Genomic DNA, 19,111 nt, shown 5'->3' on the forward strand with positions numbered 1-19,111 from the left:
TATAGGATGCTGGCAAAGGATTCTGACTGCCAGTCACAGGAAACTGGACCATAGCCTCATCTCTGTACCTGGCTTCACCTGTAGGACACACGTCACTACCATAGGTGTCAAGCAAGAGGCTGTGAAACATGATCAACAGGACATGGACTGTTCCTCTTACTTGAAAATGGAGTTAGTAGCAAGCTTTTATTTCTTTCCCTTGTCCCAAGAACCTGCCACGCTGTGCCTAGCAGATGATCCAATCGACACTGGTTGTTACAAGTCTTAGCACATGGAGAAGAGTTCAATTCACATGGACGGAGGCGACACTGGTGTCCACGAGGCTATGAGGAGGCTTTGGGCCGTGTCGTACTGGCTGTCAGAAATGTCTGTGACTGTAGCAGCCCCTTCATACATTGGGGAGCCAGAGGAAGTGGCGGCTGAGACCGTGTGCGTCAGGGGTGCATAATGTGCAGGGGAGCCTCGAAAGAGCTGGGCTCCCAGCCCGTTGGACACCCCAGCTGTCTGGGAGCCTGGGGTGATGGTGCCGTTGCTCACAGACCACAGGCTGGGGTACTGGCTGAAACGAAGAAAACAGACATCAAGGGGCTGGGAAGAGGCTCCAAAGGAGCTAATTGGGGGTGACGTGGAGGGGAGGGACTAGTGCTCAGAACATTGTTGTCAGTAATTGCAGCATCACAAGGCTTTGTACCTGGCTTTTCCACTACTACCACGTGTCCAGAAGCTACTGTATTAAGAAACAAAATCAAATACGAAGCAAACTAAAAGGAAGGTGTGCCTAAGCGCAGTGGACATTCATGGGCTGCGTTCAGCTGAGACAGACTCCCGGCAAGCAGCTCTGTGCTCATTAACATACAGAGTTTGTACTGAGCACCAAGGCTCAGAGCTGTGTGCCTACTTTGTTAACTAATGTTCCCAACCCGCTGCAACAACCCCTGAATTCACGGAAGACGCATTCCTCAGAATGCTGGCCCCATCTCATCCAGTGGATAGTGTGCTAGCAACGTCGACATGGGCCAACATGCAAGGGCCCCCAGAGCTGGGCTTGAGACCAGCTCTGCTCTCTAACTGTCCCCACGACTGCTTTTCAGGCTGTCTCCTCATCTATCAAATGAGGACGTGGAGATGAGTATTAAGCCCTCCGGCCTACACCCTAGAAATGAATTTCATTAAACTATAATAAAATTTTGTTTGAGAATCCTTCCTTAGAGCTCTTCCATAAACACACAACATGATCTGACGTAAGACTGCCATTATTTAACATGCCATCCCGTATACCTACCTCAAAGCATTTGAACTTGAGAGCAAGCCTGGGTAACTTAAGGAGGATTGTTTCTGATTTTGTTTTTTTACAGGTATGAGTTTCAGATGGAGACACCAAATTGGGATGAGTGGTCAGCACTAGATGCTGGCAGATCATCTAGCTTCTTCTTTTTTTTTTTTTTTTTTTTTGGTTTTTCGAGACAGGGTTTCTCTGTGTAGCTTTGGTGCCTTTCCTGGAACTCACTCTGTAGCCCAGGCTGGCCTTGAACTCACAGAGATCCGCCTGCCTCTGCCTCCCGAGTGCTGGGATTAAAGGTGTGCACCACCGCCGCCCGGCTCATCTAGCTTCTGAACAGTGTCCTCAAGGCCATGGACAAGTTTGCCATCCTAGATGTGTGTTTGCTTTAAGAACAGATTAAGGTGGATGTAGTGACACCTGCCTATAACCCCCAACTCAGGAGGCTGAAGCAGGAGAATCAAGACCTTGAGCTCTAGACTGGATAGTGAGTTCAAGGCCAGCCTGGGCAGCATATTGGAACTCCATGTCCAAAAAACACTAGACAACTAGATTCTTATTAGTAAAGATCTACATCCTAAACTAAAACAGCTAAGACCTTAGGTAAACATTTGATGTTCTAGACCAGTGGTTCTCAACCTGTGGGTCACAACCCCTTTGCATGTTGCATATCAAATATCCCACATATCAGATATTTGCTTACGATTCGTAACAGTAGCAAAATTACAGTTATGAAGTAGCAATGAAATTATTTTATGGGTTGGGGGTCACCACAACATGAGGACCTGTATTAAAGGGTTGAAGCGTTAGGAAGGTTGAGAACCACTGCTTTAGACCATCAGGTACACCTTCGAGGTCAAAGTCACATCACGGCAGGCTCACTCCTTTATGAAGTAGCAGTTAATCAGCACCACTGTCCCAGAATGAATGTCTTTGGGCGCCTTTCCTCACTGGAGAATCGGTGTTGGCATCTATCTTTGCTCTTACATCAGTACTATGGAGGATTAATAACCCTGAAGGGGATGTATTACCAGCTTCGCTGTGTGTTTTTGAGCCTTCCTATTATAGAACTCGCTGGTCACTCAAACAGTCTCCATCCTGTGCCTATTTCCCAGCATGCTATTAAGGACGTTTACTCCTTGATCCACAGAAAAGCCAAGCAATGTATTGCCTTAACTGAATAAAGGTTCTGCAATACTACTTTAACCCACATGTGCCAACCCCATCAGCCTGAGAGAAACAGCCTGAGGCTAGGGCTATTTAGCATCTTTTTACATATGGAGAAACTGAGGCTCAGATAAATTAGAGGACTGTTCATCACAGCACGTTAAGAGCCATGGTAAGGCTGAACCCTGGTTTGGATAAGTACAGCAGACCACTAGGAAAAAATGCAGGTAATCAGAACCAGACAGTCATGGGACCAAGCGTCCCTGGTCCCAGTTTGGTTTAATTGCAAACACAAACCCAACCACCACAGGTGGGACTCAGAGGCAGAATAAGGGAAAAGGCCAATAGAAACGGAACCAGCAGAAAGAAGCCCCAGGAGAGCTTGCCTCACTCCCCAGACATACCTAGAGCCAGTAGGTGGGCTGGTGCTATGACTCATGGGCAGCATGCTGGTGTGGCCAGGCACTCCCAGGCTAGACCAGTTGTCGTGGGATTGCAGCATGGATAAGCACGCAGATGAGTTGTCGGCGTAGGCTGAGGGATGTAGAGAGGGGAGTTACCTGACAGGTCTCCGAAAAGGAATAAAACGCAACAAAATGATAACAGCTGAACCAACAAAGGCTGCAAGGGTATTAGATGAGAGTACGCCATTTAAGTAGCCAGCAGGGCAATACTTATTGTTTCTTATTTGAACTATTTGGAAATATATCCCAGTTAACCAAAGCTATCTCCTGCAGACACTTGTATTGCTTATCTTTCTTTTATTTTTATGGTATTTATTTACTATTTTGCGGCATTGGGGATCAGATTCAGAGCCTTTCAAATGCTAGGCAAGTAAGTGCTGAGCCACTGAGCAACACCTAGAATACTTCATTTAAAAAGTAAATAAAAAACATCTGCCGCTTAGTTCACCTTTTCCATGGCGGGAGGGCTATTCCCTAAGGATTGACCAAATTAAAAATTCGGTCTCCCCACCTCAGAGGCTAGCCTCTGGCTGAACAAGTCTCCAGAACTGTTGCCTTTCATTTTGAATCCGCTGTAATTGCTTAATTGTTTTATGGTGTTCTTCAGCCATTTTCCCCTCCTTTTGGAGCAGACAAAGTTCTGACTGAGCAGACCACATTAGAGAACCTGCCAGAGGTCTCTGGCTGTCCTGGAGCTGAATCAGGGAAGTTGGTCATGATGTCTCAAGGACCACCACACCCTCCAGCTTCTGGGTCTGGGTGGACCTGAACTGTGGCTGGTTCTCAGGTGACACTGAGGGCCTGGGTTCTACACCTCAAGAATCTTTGGTCTAGTCAGAAATGCTTGCACCTGGCTAATCCAACATGGTCACTTTAGAGAGGTTCGTGAAACATCTAAACTAAAGGCCCAGAGAGCAGTCATTTTAAAAACCTACAGCGTGTTCTGAACATGGAGACTGAAAGCCTCCGTAGCGACTTCTGGTAAACCACCATCCTGACCAAATCTCTTCAGGAGCCACTAGGAGCTGGGCTCCCTATTCTGCACCGCTGTAGAAATAGTTCCCCAGAGGGGTCCTCCCGCCCCCACCCCAGCCACTGATGAACCGACAGAGAACCTACTTGGAGAATTGTTCCGATGAGCATATGGGCTGGGGTACGGTGATGAGCGGTGGTTCCTCAAAGCCGGGTACCTCTCACAGCCATGTGTGGAGGGGAGAGGGAGCGAGCCTCCAAACTGAGGGTGGGAGCTGGCAGGTGGACAGAGGGTGCTGGTGCCAGGAACAAGCCACCCCCCTGCTGTGAGAAAAGCATGCTGAGTAATGGACCCTTGCTTGAGACTGTCCTAGCTCTAACCCATGAGTCCTTAGAAGTGAAAAATCCACTGTCCCATCCCTCAGTGCAACCTAACCTCAAAATATCAGAGTGGAGAGCTCCACACTATGAGCCTGGGATGCCGAGCTATGAGGGCCTGAGCTGAGGCCACAGCTCTGTCTTAAAGGTTTACACCTGAGACCTCTACCCCAGCCTTGGTGGGATTTCTGTTCTGCTGGCAAGTAGCTTTCTACCAGCTGAGCAGAATGAGATACTTGTTCAAAGGATGCAGTGTGAAGACAAGAGGAATGCAGTGGGTCACAGGTAGGACCCAGACTGCTCCGGGCTGCTCCTCCTCATCTGAGGCCCACAGTCATGCTCCTGCCTCAGAAACAGCTAGTGGATTCATTTCCTATTTGGTCCCTTCTGTTTCGACTCCCCCAGGCCTCCCCACATTCTCCCCACTACATCTCCTCTCCCAGACAGCTATATCCACTAAAACTAATGTTTTCCCATAGTTTTTATAGTTTTGTTTTAATTAAGCAGAAGGAGCCCTCCATGAGACAATTTCCAAACAAGACAGTTCTTTAGAGAACGCTTCAAAGATGGAGGAACACACACGTGCCCACACCGTCCTGTGTGACCCCATACACAGTCCATCTCTTGCCCATTTCGCCTTGATCGGCTCTCAAGCGATTACCGATAAGCCACAGTGTGGGTCCTGTTTGTTAAACTCATTTGTCAAATTTATAGAAGACAGTTAAAACAGCAGTTTAGAATAGCTGGTTCTAGTTTCAGGGCAGAGTGCCAGGCTAGTTTTGGCATCCACAGAAGTGGCCCTGCAAGCAGGACCCTTCTGCCCCTCAGCAGTGACTTCCTCGATATTTGCAGATCCCTTCTTGGAAAGAAGGGGGAAGCCAGGCCTTTTCTCTCCCTAGGTGTGTCTGCACAGGTCTGCGCCCCTCATTCTGGTTAAGAGAACTCCTAAAAGAATTCTGAAAGAACTAGACACCTTACAAGCTCCCAAAATCAGGAGCCAAGGGGACTGAGCAGGAAGGTGTGTCGTGCGTGTCTCCAAAGACAGCCATTCAGTTTTCAGCCACTAACAAGAATGGAGATCATCTCCAAGGGGATATGACAAGCTGAATTCCCATCATACCCAAGTCTAACCCAGGAGTCCACTCTACCCCTGACCGCTGCAAAACAAAACAAACAAATCCAGAGTTCTTTGGCTGGCCAGTGTCTCAAACCCAAGATGGTCAGGCAGCCTCCAAAGCAAAGGGCACGTGCCTGGGGCACAAAGAGGAGCCATCCTGCTACCCCTACCATTCCCAGAAAGCCCTCAGCTTCCCTTTAAGCTCTGGTTTTAGTGAATCTTAGAACGGAAACAAGCCAGAGGGACATGGAGAATGCAACAAACCGTACATTGGGAAAACCCCGGCTGCTGGCAGTCCCCGGGTTCCTCCGTCACATCTTTGTGGTCGTTTCTGGGGGGAAAAAAATTCAGAATGGTCAAAAGGGAGAACTGCCTGGAGACAGTGTGTAGCTTTCTACGTGGCACTTTGTCCCAGGAGTGGGATTAGATTTTTCTCACCTTTCTTTTGCATCAAGGAAGGCTTTTGCAAATGGATTGTATTTAATTTTAAGAGCTGTGATCTGAAAAAGAAGAAAGTGTATTTATTAATACAGTACTGGTGACCAGAGGATTTAACAAGGAAAAAGAAGTATCATAGGCCTGTAAGCCCAAGGATCAGAATGCTGAGGCAGGAGGACTACTGTGAATATATGGATAACCAGGGATACATAGCAAGACCCTGAAACAAGTGGGGGATGGGGAAAAAAGAAATTGAGAAAGAATAGAAACAAGTTGAAATATTCAAGTTGAATCAGTCTTTATTTTGAATGAGTTATTTTAAACTTTTTCCCTCTTACCACAGGAGTGGTAAACCTGAACCCAACTCTGCCTGTATTCAGCACTGTGATTACAGTCCCCAAGCCTATATGCATGGAGAGCACCCTAAGAAGACCCTCTGCCTTCCAGGAGCCTCACCTCCTCATTCTGGTAGGCAGTCACAGCTATGAACTGGGTCTCTGGAAAGCAGTGGCTGGTGATCATGCGCTGTGGGCCCCCAACTCTCACAATGTGAATCCGAGGCTCGTACTTATGCAAGGAGTTCAACATGATCTGCAGGAGATAAGGAGCAAGAGTGGAGACCAGCGCCTGCCTTAACACCACAGCTTCCACAGGAACTGCTCAGTGAGAGATGGATGGAGCTACAAAAGTCTCCAGGAAATTGCCTGTAGTATGGAGAGCATGGGGTCTGTGGGTGGTGTTTTTCGGCGTTTTACACCTCTGCTTCCCACAGCTGGTCTGAAACTAGAATGTGAGGTGCTACGCACTATTAAACCCTGCCAGAATAAGGCCACAGACGACTTTAAATGCCTGGCTTGATGGCAACTTGGAGTGAGTTTTCTAGGAACAGGCTCCAATAAAAGGCTTTTGAGAACAGTGGAGTGTACACGCTTGTGCAAGACTTCCTGCGGTGTTCTCTTTTGACTTTAAGATGACCGAGGACTCCAAGTCAAAGCCCACCTGTCCACAGCGCTAGGAGAGACAGGGCCTGAGTGGTTTCCCAAAAGACAGCCCTGACTGCACCCGAGCCCTCCAGAGTGAGTGAGGACTCCCAGCTCCCTTCTTCAGGCCTCGGTGTGACCCTTATCAGCTTAATATAAACAGTACTAAAGATTTAATTGGGGAAGCCTGTGGTGGCTCCTGTGAAGCTGACAGAAGCTGAGGGAGCGCTTCTAGGCTCCCAGCCGGGGGAGGTGCAGCCCTCCGCCCCCTGGGCTGGGGCGCAGAGACGGTCTCCCGCACACCCTACCTGCCCTCCTCCGTTGAGCTTGTTGGTGAGTTTGACTTTGCTGAAAGACACCGGCGCCTTCATCCAGTGGGCCCCGAAGTTGGGCGAGTCTGGGTGGATGTAGACGCAGCTGGGCGCCTGAGGCTCTGGCTTGCCCCCAGGTACCCACTCCCCATTCACGTACTTCCAGCGGTGATTGTCAGCCGCCACGAAGTCCAGCAAGAAGGAGTACATGGCATTGGGGTCCAGACCCGACACGTTCACCTTCAGCACCGGGAACATCCTCCTGGAAAAGACAGGTCACAGCAGGAGGACCCCGAAACTGACCCATCCGGTCGGAGAGAGGAAAGCCTGGCACAAAGTGTTCACTACCAGTCAAAGAAGGGCCTCACAAGCTTCTTTTCCCGAGCTTTCTCAGTTCTGACACCAAATCCATCTCCCCACTAAGCCCACGGTCTCTTGAGACAGCAGAGGGACAAACCTGGCCAAGAAACACGGGCAAGCCTGGCCACACTAGTGTAGACCTAGGTGCCCTAGAGTTTGAATACCTCCTCCCCAGGTTTCGTCAGTGAAAGTCCTGGAGGAACTAAGGTTAGGAATCCCTGCGGCAGTAAAGCGGGAAGAGACAGACAGTCGGCCTTAAGCGGAGAAAAGGTGCTCCACTCCCGAGAGGCACTCAGCCTGCAGACTCGCAGCACGCACCTACCTGCCGTTCTTGGTCACAATCATCTCGTTCGTTAGCTCCTTGAAGCGCAGCCACAGCTCGCTCTCCTCCAAGCCCACTCGCAGCTCGCGCTCCGTGGGGTCGCCCTTCTCGCTGCCCGCCTGCAGCTCGCTCTCCACGGCGCTGAGCAGGTGGTCCACTCGGTACTGCAGGCTCTTCCCTGCGCTCTCGGTGCCCGGGGAGCTCATCCTCCCGCCGCCCTCTCCACCGCCCCAGAGTCTTGACTGCCTACCCAAGAGCCACCTTCACTTCTCTCGCCACGGCTTTTCCAAGAAAAAGGGTCACTCGCGGAGCCCAGAGACCACACCTGGGTCCCAGCACGTTCGCCAAAGGAGGGCCAGGACTGGGATGTGGGGGGAAGGGGGCGGGGAGAGGGGAGAGGGGCTGGGGAGCCGTGGTTCCACTTGAACTCCCCCGCAAGTCGCGACAAGAGTAAGTCTCTGGGGGAGAGAAAATGGGTCCCCTCCCCATAAATACAGCCGAAGTGGCCTCGCAGGGGGCGCGGCGGATTGGGCGGGACACCCTTTGAAGTACCTAGCCGCTGCCCATTGGCGGTGCGCGGCCATATCAGACCCGCCGGGCGGGCCCGGAGGCCGGGGGCCAACAATGGGCTCCCGCGCGCGCTTCCTGTAAGGAAAGCGTCGGGCGCAGTCCCGACACCCCCGCCCTCCCCAAATGTTTGCACCTCCATCAAAGCGGCGGGGCGGACCCTGCGGGGGGGAGGGTAAGGAGCAGGGCCGAAGGCACCCAAGCCCGCCGCTCCCAGAGCAACTGCTAAGCTCTCCACTCCCACGCTCACACCGCGCTCTCCAAGCGCGCTGCAGCGCCTGCCGCTGTGCCCCACGGAGTGTCCACGCTGCGCGCACCTGGGCGGGACTACTGCGGATCTGCGTCTCTCCGGTCTCCCTGACCTCTCCGAAGCCTCCGCTCCCAGAGGTGCAGCAGCTTCGGGACACGTCCCCTCGCCCCATGGACTGCCACTAACTCCCACCTCGGCGTCCGGGTTCCCCAAGACCTTCTTCACCTGCGTGGAGAGGGAAGCCCAGTGCGGATCTGTCCAGATAGCGACCCTAGTAGGAGATGTCCTCGCGTCCCACATAAAAGCTGGACTTTGGTGACGGTGGCTGCTCCTGCACCGAGTGTGGCCCCGGGATTCCCTGGTCTTTTTGCCCCGGGGATTGTTGGAACGCACGCTGGGCGCGTTTCCCTACCCGCCTCCGCGCCAAGCGGTGTGGGCAGCAGTTGGTTTATTACCTCTCGGTGAGAACCTCTGCCGGAGAGCGAGGGGAAGGTGACAAAGAGCAGGAAATAGTTCAATGGGGTCTCTTTAAACAATAACATTCCTCTAAAACGGGAGCCCAGGAAGCGGGAAGGAAGCCAGAGATCGCTCCCAGCTCTTTAACGAGGGTCTGGGTCCTAGCCTCCGATTCCCCATCTTCCACACGCGCACCCCACCCGGAAGCTCCTTGGAAGAGGCCCCTGCATCAGGTGGGGCACCCACTTCTGAAAGTTCTGTGTCTCTCTTGAGTCTCCTTGGGAAGTCTTTGGGGTCGGGGTTGCGGAGTAAGCCAGACCCCGGCTCCGGGTTCTACCTGCCTCCTCCTTCCGGGAGACAGGGTTTTCCGGAGCCAACCGCCAAGGAAGATGCTCCGGGAGTGGGATGGGAATACGTCCCGGGCTACTTTCCTCGGCCCTTTTCTAACTGACTACGGGAGCTGCGAGAAGCTATCCCGCTTATTTGCTCTTTTGTAGTCTAGGATGTAAAGAAATTAATTTCGGGCTGACCCGAGGGAGACGTTCCTTCTGCGGAGACGCCAAAAGGCCCTCATTTGCTCTCAACCCCGACCCTCCCGCAACGCCCACCAGCCAGCTTGTGTTACGGGTTTGCAGGAGTCCGGGTACTTGGAATAAAGGGCCTAGGTGGAAGGGACTTGAAGACAGAGGGAGGGTGGGTCCGAAAGTGACCGAAGATCTCTAACCTCGGGCGTGAAGGCGAAACCGGCCCTGGGAATGTGGTTGCTCATGGGTGGATTTTCTCCAGCTTCCACGAAGCTCGTGGAAGATGGCTCTGGATCCATTCTCCAAGTGAGACGAGGCAAATAAATACTACTTTTTCTACCGTGAGCAGTGAAATCTACACTCTGGGCTAGAAGCAACTCTTTCAATGCTTAGCTATTTTGCCCCTTACCCTCTTCTGTGGTTGATTTCTGATCTTTGTCCCCAGAACCTCGTCCACAGCCTTTTCAAGGAAGGCTGCAGTGCATGACAGTTTACAGCCAAAAACTTCCTCCAGCTCAGCTATAAAGAATTCCCAGTTAATAACCTGCGCTTCCTTGGGAGAGACGTGGCTTAGAACTACTCTTCTGCTTCTCTCTGCCAGTCCTTGGGAAGCCTCAACCTTCCCATGATAAGCAGAGAAGCGTCATGCCTGGACCTCTGCACCCGCAACCTTCCCATGAAGAGCAAACAAAGGAAAAGGCCCGGGAACCATAAATGTATGCCCACAGCAGTTCCCAGAGGGGCAGTTCCCCTGATCTCACCCCTTCTCAGACAACAAAGCACCCAAGAGTAGAGACATCCTGGATCCTGACCTCACCTCCAGAGTCTTCTTTCTTGAAAGAAAAGGGGGGGGGGGCGTTTCTTTTGTGACGCTGGGAATAATGTACATCCATGTTGCAGAACACAGACACATGGGCCCTAATCACTGTTCAGATTTAGTGTGCCAAGCTAGTCCTTCTCCACTTCCTGTTCCCCCAAGCTGACCAAGCAGACACAGCATCCCCAAATCCTAGGTTAGTGCACAGAGACCCCTTCAATGAAATGATTCTGTCACCAAGTGGTGAAAGAGAACGGTGACTTGGATAAGTGCTTTTTAAAACAGCACAGTTCTTTGGACTGCATAACATTGAGCTGCTTTTTTTTAGGACCTTGGACTGTTTGTGATGGCTGTGGTTTTGTAGAAAAGAATAAAGACAAACTTTCAGAGTGGGCCAGCAGGACTCACCTGTCACTGGTCACTGTGACTGTGGGAAGAAGGTCACCCCACTGTAGAGGTCCTGAACGGCGATGAGGGCTAGCTGAAGGTGTCTTCAAGTCCAATCCTATCCTAGCTGTCCTCATGAGCCAGTGTTCTGGTAGCTTAGGGACAGGAGCGGACACATTGAAAACAAATAAACCGGCCAACATTTCTCCCCAACCTCTCTGGTCTTTGAAGCCAATGCTGAAGAGGGGACTCTGTGGCCACTGGCTTGGTACCTTCTAGGGCAGGTAGCTTGAATCTCTTCAGCCTCCTTACCTAAGCTTTCCATGCCCAGTGGGTCCAGGCTTCTTCAGGAGTAATCAGGGGCAGCGCTTGTACCTCATTCTTGTCTCGGTGAGGGTCTTGGGGCAAACCCCAGAGGTCATCCTTGCCTGGGAATGACTGCCCCTGCCCATTCTCCCAGTCTCCTGCTTCTCCCCTGAACTGTTTCATCTCAGGTCCTTCTGCATGTATTGAATGGTGTGTGAAGTATTTGCGCCACACCACCTTGTCAATTTGTCTCTCTGTCACTCTTGGGGTTTTACTGCCTCCCATGCAGATTTTATTTCTTTGCTCTCCCTTTGAGTTTCTGGCAGACCCGGTTCCCTATGAATCTCGGTCATGCTATTTATTCCACGGTCTTCTATAGCAGCCTTTTGCTCCTTCAGGCTGTTTGTGATTCCTAGAGGCCACAGGGCCTTATACTCAGGCCTGACAGCTGTTTTTAGGTGACCACTGTGGTTATTTCCTTTTAGTCTTGGGCTGTTCTCTTGCCCTCTACATTAGCCCTTTGAGGAAGATTCCATATTTTTCCTTCCTTCCTCCAATTGACCCTGGGCTAAATCTGAGATAAACCAATCTTTGCAATGGATCTTTGGCCCCGTTCAGATATGGTAGGTACCTCATTTCTAATCCTCTTGAGCTCAGGGATGGCCATGGAATGCAGATGTCCCCATGTCCAAAGATGTCACTGTGTCCAGGAGGAACAGCAGTCACCGCACTGAAACCTACCCACCACGTGTTTTAACTACAGTCCACACAGACCTGGCAGTCCTGCATACATCCTGAAGACATCTGCCATCAAATTCGGGACAGCCTTCCTCTATTCCTTGTTCCCAGTTTCCCAGAGGAGAACAGCAAACTGAGACAGAGCCTCATTTGAATGACAGTGAAGAGGCCACAGCTATGGGGAAAGAACGTACAGGGAGGTCAGAGGGTCAGAGCTGCAGGTATCAAGGCGAGAAACTTCGGAGAATGGGAAAATAGGGGGCTAAGTCCAAAGGAGGACTCAGAGAGGGAGGGTGCCTGCCAGACTTCTTACATGGGGGAGGTTTAGTGGTCTCCAGAAGCCTCATAAGAGGAATTTTAAGTCCCACAAAAATCCTAGAAGAGAAGAGCACTGCTGAGAGACATAGGAATTTCCAGGGGTGCTCGAGGCAAAAACAGTAACAGGAGAAGAGCAGAATGATGGAATTGTGAGAATATCCCAGGAGGGTGATCAGCAGGGAGTGTGGGGTCGGCTTCCAGGAGGAGTGGGTGTGAAGGAGGAGGCAGTGCCCACCTGCTGACAGCTAGCCAACAGGAAGGACCGGGAAGGTGGAAAGGTAGCGAATGCCCCGGGTGGGGGGGTGGGAGCTTGGCTGCAGGAAGAAGGGAAGTTAAAATAAATCTCCCCACATATCAAGGGCAAGACTGATAAAAATGGGGACGCGGACTCTTAACACACTTCTGAGAACAGATTCCGAATCGGTGGCTCCCACCACCAGACTCCAGCAAGCTGAAGAGCCCAGAGAGGAAAGCCCGGTTGGAAGTCAGAATTAGCACATTCGATGACCCACACTCAGGCTTCCAGACCCCAGTCCTACCTCAGGCTGCAAGAAAGCCTATTGTATGCAGGGGAGTATGTACATGGGTCAGGCAGACAAACAACTCTGTAAAGTGGCCACAGTTGTTTTCTACAGATAAGGAAGGCAGCTAAAGCTTACAGAGAAGAGTGGAAAGTGAGAGGAGGTTTTGCTTTCTGACTTGTCTTGGTTTAAAAATACTTTGTTTCCACTAAAATAAGTCTACAGAAAATAGATACAAGGTTTTGTTTTGGTTTTTTTCTCTTGCCCCATGCACCACTCACTACATTCTCTCAACTAGTTACAAAAGGAATTTGACCCGGAGAAGGCAAAGCTGATGACTTGTTTGTTTGTTTGTTTGTTTGTTTAGACAAGGTCCCACTATGTAACACCAGGCTAGCCCGAAACTCACTATGTAGACCAGGTTGGCCTTGAACTGCTACTGCCTCCTGAGTGCTGCAATTAAAGGCATTTCCCATCATGCCCAGTGACTCCTTAAATTAAAAAAAAAAAAAAAAAAGAAAAAAGAAAAAAACATGGTCTGTACTGTCCCCAAGGAAATAATTCCCGGAACATCAACCTCAATGATGTTGGCTTCTTCTTAATCATAACTGGTCCTTCAGCCCAGCTGACCTGAACCACAGAATCTTCATTCAAAATATCTCCCCGGCGGTGGTGGCGCACGCCTTTAATCCCAGCACTCGGGAGGCAGAGCCAGGCAGATCTCTGTGAGTTCAAGGCCAGCCTGGACTACCAAGTGAGTTCCAGGAAAGGCGCAAAGCTACACAGAGAAACCCTGTCTCGAAAAACCAAAAAAAAAAAAAAAAAGAAAAGAAAAAAAGAAAGAAAGAAAGAAAGAAAAAGAAAAGAAAATATCTCATAAGTAGCCTGAATAGAGTCTGCTTTGCTTCCCTCCGAAACTTCACAAGCCAGCCCTCCATCCTCTGCGTTATTCTCCACACTCTTATCATCTAAGATCCCACAGAACAGCCAGCCCACTGAGCTCTGAGCACTCAATGGCTTTTCTAGCCCAAAGTTCAAATGCCACCATAATCCTCCCCAAAACACATAGCCACGTCAGTCGCATGCAGCAACACCCTGCTCTTTGTACCAATTTCTACCTTCGTTAGGGTTTCTATTGCTGTGATAAATCACCAGGGCAAAAAGCAAATTGGGAAGATGGTTTGTTTCACTTACAGCTTGTACTCCCATCATCCAGAAGGCCAGTTCAGGAACTGAAGCAGGGACCTCGGAGGAATGCTCTTTAATGGCTTCCTCCTGCATGACTTTCTCAGCCAGGACCACCAGCCCAAGGTGGCACCATGCTCCCACATCAATCTTTTTTTTTTTTTTAATTTATTATGCATACAGTTTTCTGCCTGCATTCCTGCATGACAGAAGAGGGCACCAGATTTCATTACAGATGGTTGTAAACCATCATGTGGCTGCTGGGAATTGAACTCAGGACCTCTGGAACAACAATCAGTGCTCTTAACCTCTGAGCCATCTCTCCAGCCCCATCCCACATCAATCATTAATCAAGAAAATGCACTATAGGTTTGCCCACAGACCAATCTTACGGAAGTATTTTCTCAGCTGAGGTTCCCCCCTCTTCGATGACCCTAACTTGTGTCAAGTTGACAAAAAACTAACAGTACATAGTCCAGACGAGATCATCAGCAGGAAAATCTGTCTTCTCTCCTAATGATTTTTATTTTTTAATTGTGTGTGTCTGTGTGTGTGCACACGAGCGCATGCAGGTGCCTACAGAAGCCAGAGGCCTCAGATTTCCCTAGAGCTGGAGTTACAGGCAGTTTTGAGCTATCTGATATGAATATAGATATTAGGAACTGAACGCAGGTCCTCTAGAAAAGTTGTGTGTGCACAAATACATGTTCAGAGGACAGTGTGTAAGAGCTGGTTCACTCTTTCTAACCTGTGGACTCCTGGGATCAAATCCAGGTCATCAAACTTGGCAACAAAAGCCTATATCCACTAAGCTAGCTTGCCCTCCACAAACACACAAAAGAAGTAGGTATGATGGCCTAAGACTTCATTTTTGAAGAAAAAAATATATTATTTTTATATGCATGAGTGTTTTCCCTGAATATCTGTCTGTGTACCACTTACATGCCTAGTGTCTGTGGAGGCCAGAAAAGGTCCAGATCCCCTGGAACTGGAAATACAGACAGTTGTGAGCTGCCATGAAGGTTTGTGCATCCAGCACAGGTCCTCTGGAAGAGTAGCCATGGGACAATCTCTCCAGGCCCCCAAGATTTTTTTTAATTGTTTTTTTTGTTTGTTTGTTTGTTTGTTTTTTTGCCAGTCATGGTAGCACAGAGGAGGCAGATCTTTATGAGTTTGATGCTAAGTCTGGTCTACATAGCCAGTTCCAACCTGCCAGAGCTACATAATCAGACCATATATATACATATATATATACATACATACATATATATGTATATATATGTGTGTGTATGTATATATTACATTATATGCACATGTGTGCAAGTGTGTATTTATGTGTGGGAGCACACATGTTCCACAGCACTCACACAGAGGTGGGAGGACAATTTATGGGAATCAGTTCTCTCTTTCTGGCACGTGAACTCCAGGAATCAAACTCACGACCCAGAGGAGGGCTTTGGATCCCCTGAAACTAGAGTGACATACAGTTATGAGCTGCCAGAGGTGCTGGGGATCAAACCCAGTCTCCTTGGAAGAGCAGTCAGTGTTCTTAACCTCTGAACCATGCCTCCAGCCCCAACGGCTTCAGCTTTAATCCAGTTTCGAACGTCTTCCGGAAGTTGGTCCCTGAGTTGATCACCACACAACAAATGGATAGAAGTTCAAAGAAGGCATCGGGTCGCCCCTCCCACTTTGAAATCCACTAGTAACTGTGGAACTCGAGCTCCATGCCAGCTAGGGACCCAGAGTCCTTTCGAAACAGGATTAGGAGAGCACAGTGAAGTGAGGGGCAGGATTAGCTTTGCTTCCCTATCCAGCTGCCATACCTGCACCTGACACTCAGCATCTCTAACTGGGTTGCAAGATAGGGTTTTTTGTCGTTGCTTTTAGATATTTTTATTTTATTTATGAGTTTGAGTATTCTGCCTGCATGTACCCAAGTGTATCACATATGTAGTGACCAGGGAAGTCAGAAGAGGGCATCAGACACCCTGAAACTGGTGTTATGGATGGTTGTGAGCCATCATGTGAGTGCTGAGAATTCATCCTGGGTCCTCTGCAAGAGAAAGAAATGCTCTTAACCATTGAGACAGTCTTAATACTTGGCTCTATCCCTGGTTACAAGGGATTTAAGTGACAGATTTGGGGCTTGAGAGGTGTTCAAACATTAAAGTCTATACAAATATTCCAAAATCTGAAAGACACTGAAGTCTTAAATACTTCTGGTCACAAGCATTTTAGCTGAGGGATCCTTAACTTGCATAAATAGTTTCAGCTTGTCTTCAGCCTTCTGAGACCATACTGTGTACACAGATCTCTGGTGTTTAGAATAGTGCTAATGGACAGCGTGTACTTAGAACTCTTCTTTTTCTCGTTCTCTGGCTGACAAGGAAAGTGGTAGCCTTCCTTTCCTTCCTTCCTCCACTTCTCCTTCCTCCTGCCTCTCCTTCATGGCTCGTTCCTTCTGTCTTTTTTTCCTCAATATCATTATGTTGACCAGGCTGGTCTTGAACTCATAGGCTCAAAAGATTTTCCCATCTCAACTACCCTAAAAGCTAAGATATACTCTCTCTCTCTCTCTCTCTCTCTCTCTCTCTCTCTCTCTCTCTCTCTCTCTCACACACACACACACACACACACACACACACACACACACACATCTCATGAATATTCTTATTATGCTAATGACATGGTAGCTATACTTAACATACTTGTCACCAATGGAATGAAGGAACTTTATGACCTTATTCGAGTGTCTTTACCATTTTATTGCTGGGCTGGAGAGATGGCTCAGTGGTTCAGTGTTCTTGCAGAAGACCCAACTCTGGTTCCCAGCACCCACACAGTCCCCAGTTCACAGCTACCTGGAACTCTAGCACCATGAGAATGGACATGTTTAGCCAATCACACACACACACACACACACTTAACAGTTAAATCTTCTTTTAAAATTCTGTTAACTCATAGAAGAAATGTTGCAATAATTAAGCACAACTAAATTAGCTGGGTGTGGTATCACACACATTTAATCCCAATACTCTGGAGGCAGGTGGATCTTGAAAAACCAAAAACAAAACAAACAAACGAAAAAAAAAAAAAAAAGCTTAAGTTTTCTTGTAGCATTTAAACCATATAGGATCGAGCTGGAGAAATGGCTCAGAGGGTAAGAACACTGGCTGCTCTTCCAGAGGACCCAGGTTCAACTCTCTGCCCCTACACAGCAGCTCACAACCATCTATAAGTACTGTTCCAGGGGACCCAACACTCTGCCTCCTCGGGCACTGTATGCATGTGTACACAGAAACCTATACACATAGAATACAATGAAAACCTAAAAGATGGTAGAGTTACACATTTTCCACCTCTTGTGGGTCAAGCTTCCGGTATAATATCTCATGGGAGTGGAAATGAAGGGATCCTTGTGCTGGCCCTAACCTCAAAAGAAAAGGCTGGCTATCTCACTGTGAAACACACCATTTCTGATACATGTATACTTAGACATATGATTAGTTCAAGATTTTCCCTCCTTTTCATCGTTTGCTGTTGTTTTTACTGTGGGGAGGAGTTGCTGAGATGAACAGAACGTTACTAAATTGGATTTGTCTCTGTGTCTCTATGAGTGTTGCCCCTGTGTCTTGAGTGACAACTGCCTAGCTCTGGCCTTGTGAAGGAGGACCAGCAAGGACAGATCCTTTGGCCCTTTTTCTAGAGAATTTATATTTGCATTCTATGCTGTCCCTCCTTACATACCCGCAGACTTGGCCAGCTGAACCAATGTGTCTAACAGTTTCTTCTTTTCTTTCAGGGAGGTTTATAAGTGGTGGACTTGGCTTAGTTAATTGTTACAGGACCACTAAAGGTTTCTGCTTCTTTTTGTTGTTTTGGTTTGATTTTTTGAGATGGGGTTTCTCTGTGTAGCCCTGGCTGTCCTGGGATGCTCTGTAGACCAGGCTGGCCCGGGACTCACAGAGATCCACCTGCCTCTACCTCTCGGGTGCTGGGATTAAAGGTGTGTGCCACCACACCAGGCTCTACTTACTGTTAAAATGACCCTCTAAGAATCTGCTTGTCATCCCCACTAGGGAGCTGCCTGCCTTTGGGTGCCACTCCTTGGTGAGAGGTGAAATCTGCTTTTTCTTTGGCTCCTTTAAGGATCTCCTTTTTTTTTTTTTTTCTTTTTTTTTGAGAAAGGGTCTCACTATGTAGACCAGGCTCACCTCAAACTCAGAGGGATGCACTTGCCCCCACCTCCCAAGTGCTGGGATTAAAGGTGTGCACCCTACACCTGGCTGAACTTTTTTTTTTAACATTTCTTTTTAAAATCTTCTTTTCATCTTTTATGTGTACAGGTGTTTTGCCTGCATGTATGTCTGTACACTATCACACAGTGCCCACAGAAGCCAGAAGCAGGGCTCAGGTCCCCTGACACTGGAGTCACAGACAGTTGTGAACCGTCATGTAGGTTCTGGGGATTGAACCCAGGTCTTCTGCTAGAGCAGCCAGTGCTCTTAAGTGCTGAGCCACCTCTACATCCCCCTATATTACTATTATTATTATTATTATTATTATTATTATTATTATTATTATAATATAAGTGCTGGGGACTGAACCCAGGGACTTGAGCATGCGAGTCAAGCACTCTCCCACTGAGCCACATCCCCAGCTGGTGCCATTTTTATTTTTAACTAGTGTTGGCGATTCTTTGGGTCCCTAAATCTGAGGGTTGATACTTTCCACCAGTTCTAGAAATACTTTCTTTTCAAGTGCTGCACCTTCCACAGCCTCTCCCTCATTGCTGCTGGACCTGGGATTAAACTCCACCGGCCTAGTAAGGCCAGCACTTTGTCTGCCAGCGCCAAACATCCCATCAAATCTTTGGCCTGTCTGGTTCCTGCATTCTGTCTTCAGGTACACCTAATCCAACCACGTGTCGGATACTACTTCCATTAATTACATTTGTCTACCCTATAAAGCTAATTTCACTTCATCAAACACCCTTGATTCAATTTCCTACCGCCTTATGCTCACTCATAATTGGAAAGCCTTAAAAAATTATTTTTAAGAAAGAAAGCAGGCTTTGACTTAAGGTATTGCAAAGAGAGCACCAGGCAGAAGGACCCTGAGCCAGCAGAACTGAAGAGCCACCAGCTGAAGCCTCATTTTTAAGTCTGCCCAGCCACGCTGACGGTGACTGTGCTTGGCCATCACCATCACCTGAACTCATGGTTCTAGGTTCTGCATGATGACGTCACTT

The 19,111-nt window shown here is 48.8% G+C and overlaps 1 protein-coding gene across 3 annotated transcripts; it reads right to left on the reverse strand.

The window, feature by feature from the left end:
- Positions 1–288: 288 nt before the first annotated feature.
- Positions 289–7,994, reverse strand: Tbxt (T-box transcription factor T). Of its 3 annotated transcripts, none has more exons than XM_059272407.1 (8): positions 7,789–7,994; positions 7,104–7,368; positions 6,272–6,406; positions 5,816–5,877; positions 5,647–5,708; positions 4,030–4,203; positions 2,851–2,980; positions 289–559 (listed from the first exon to the last, which is right to left on the reverse strand). In XM_059272407.1, the coding sequence occupies exons 1-8, from the start codon at positions 7,992–7,994 to the stop codon at positions 289–291; spliced, it is 1,305 nt and encodes a 434-aa protein (XP_059128390.1). The 3 variants fall into 3 exon arrangements, with proteins under 3 accessions (XP_059128390.1, XP_059128389.1, XP_059128391.1); XM_059272406.1 differs by having other exon boundaries at positions 4,030–4,206; XM_059272408.1 differs by lacking the exon at positions 4,030–4,203.
- Between the last annotated feature and the right edge of the window lie 11,117 nt (positions 7,995–19,111).

Source organism: Peromyscus eremicus, chromosome 8b, assembly GCF_949786415.1.
Source record: "Peromyscus eremicus chromosome 8b, PerEre_H2_v1, whole genome shotgun sequence".
NCBI classification, from domain to species: Eukaryota; Metazoa; Chordata; class Mammalia; order Rodentia; family Cricetidae; genus Peromyscus; species Peromyscus eremicus.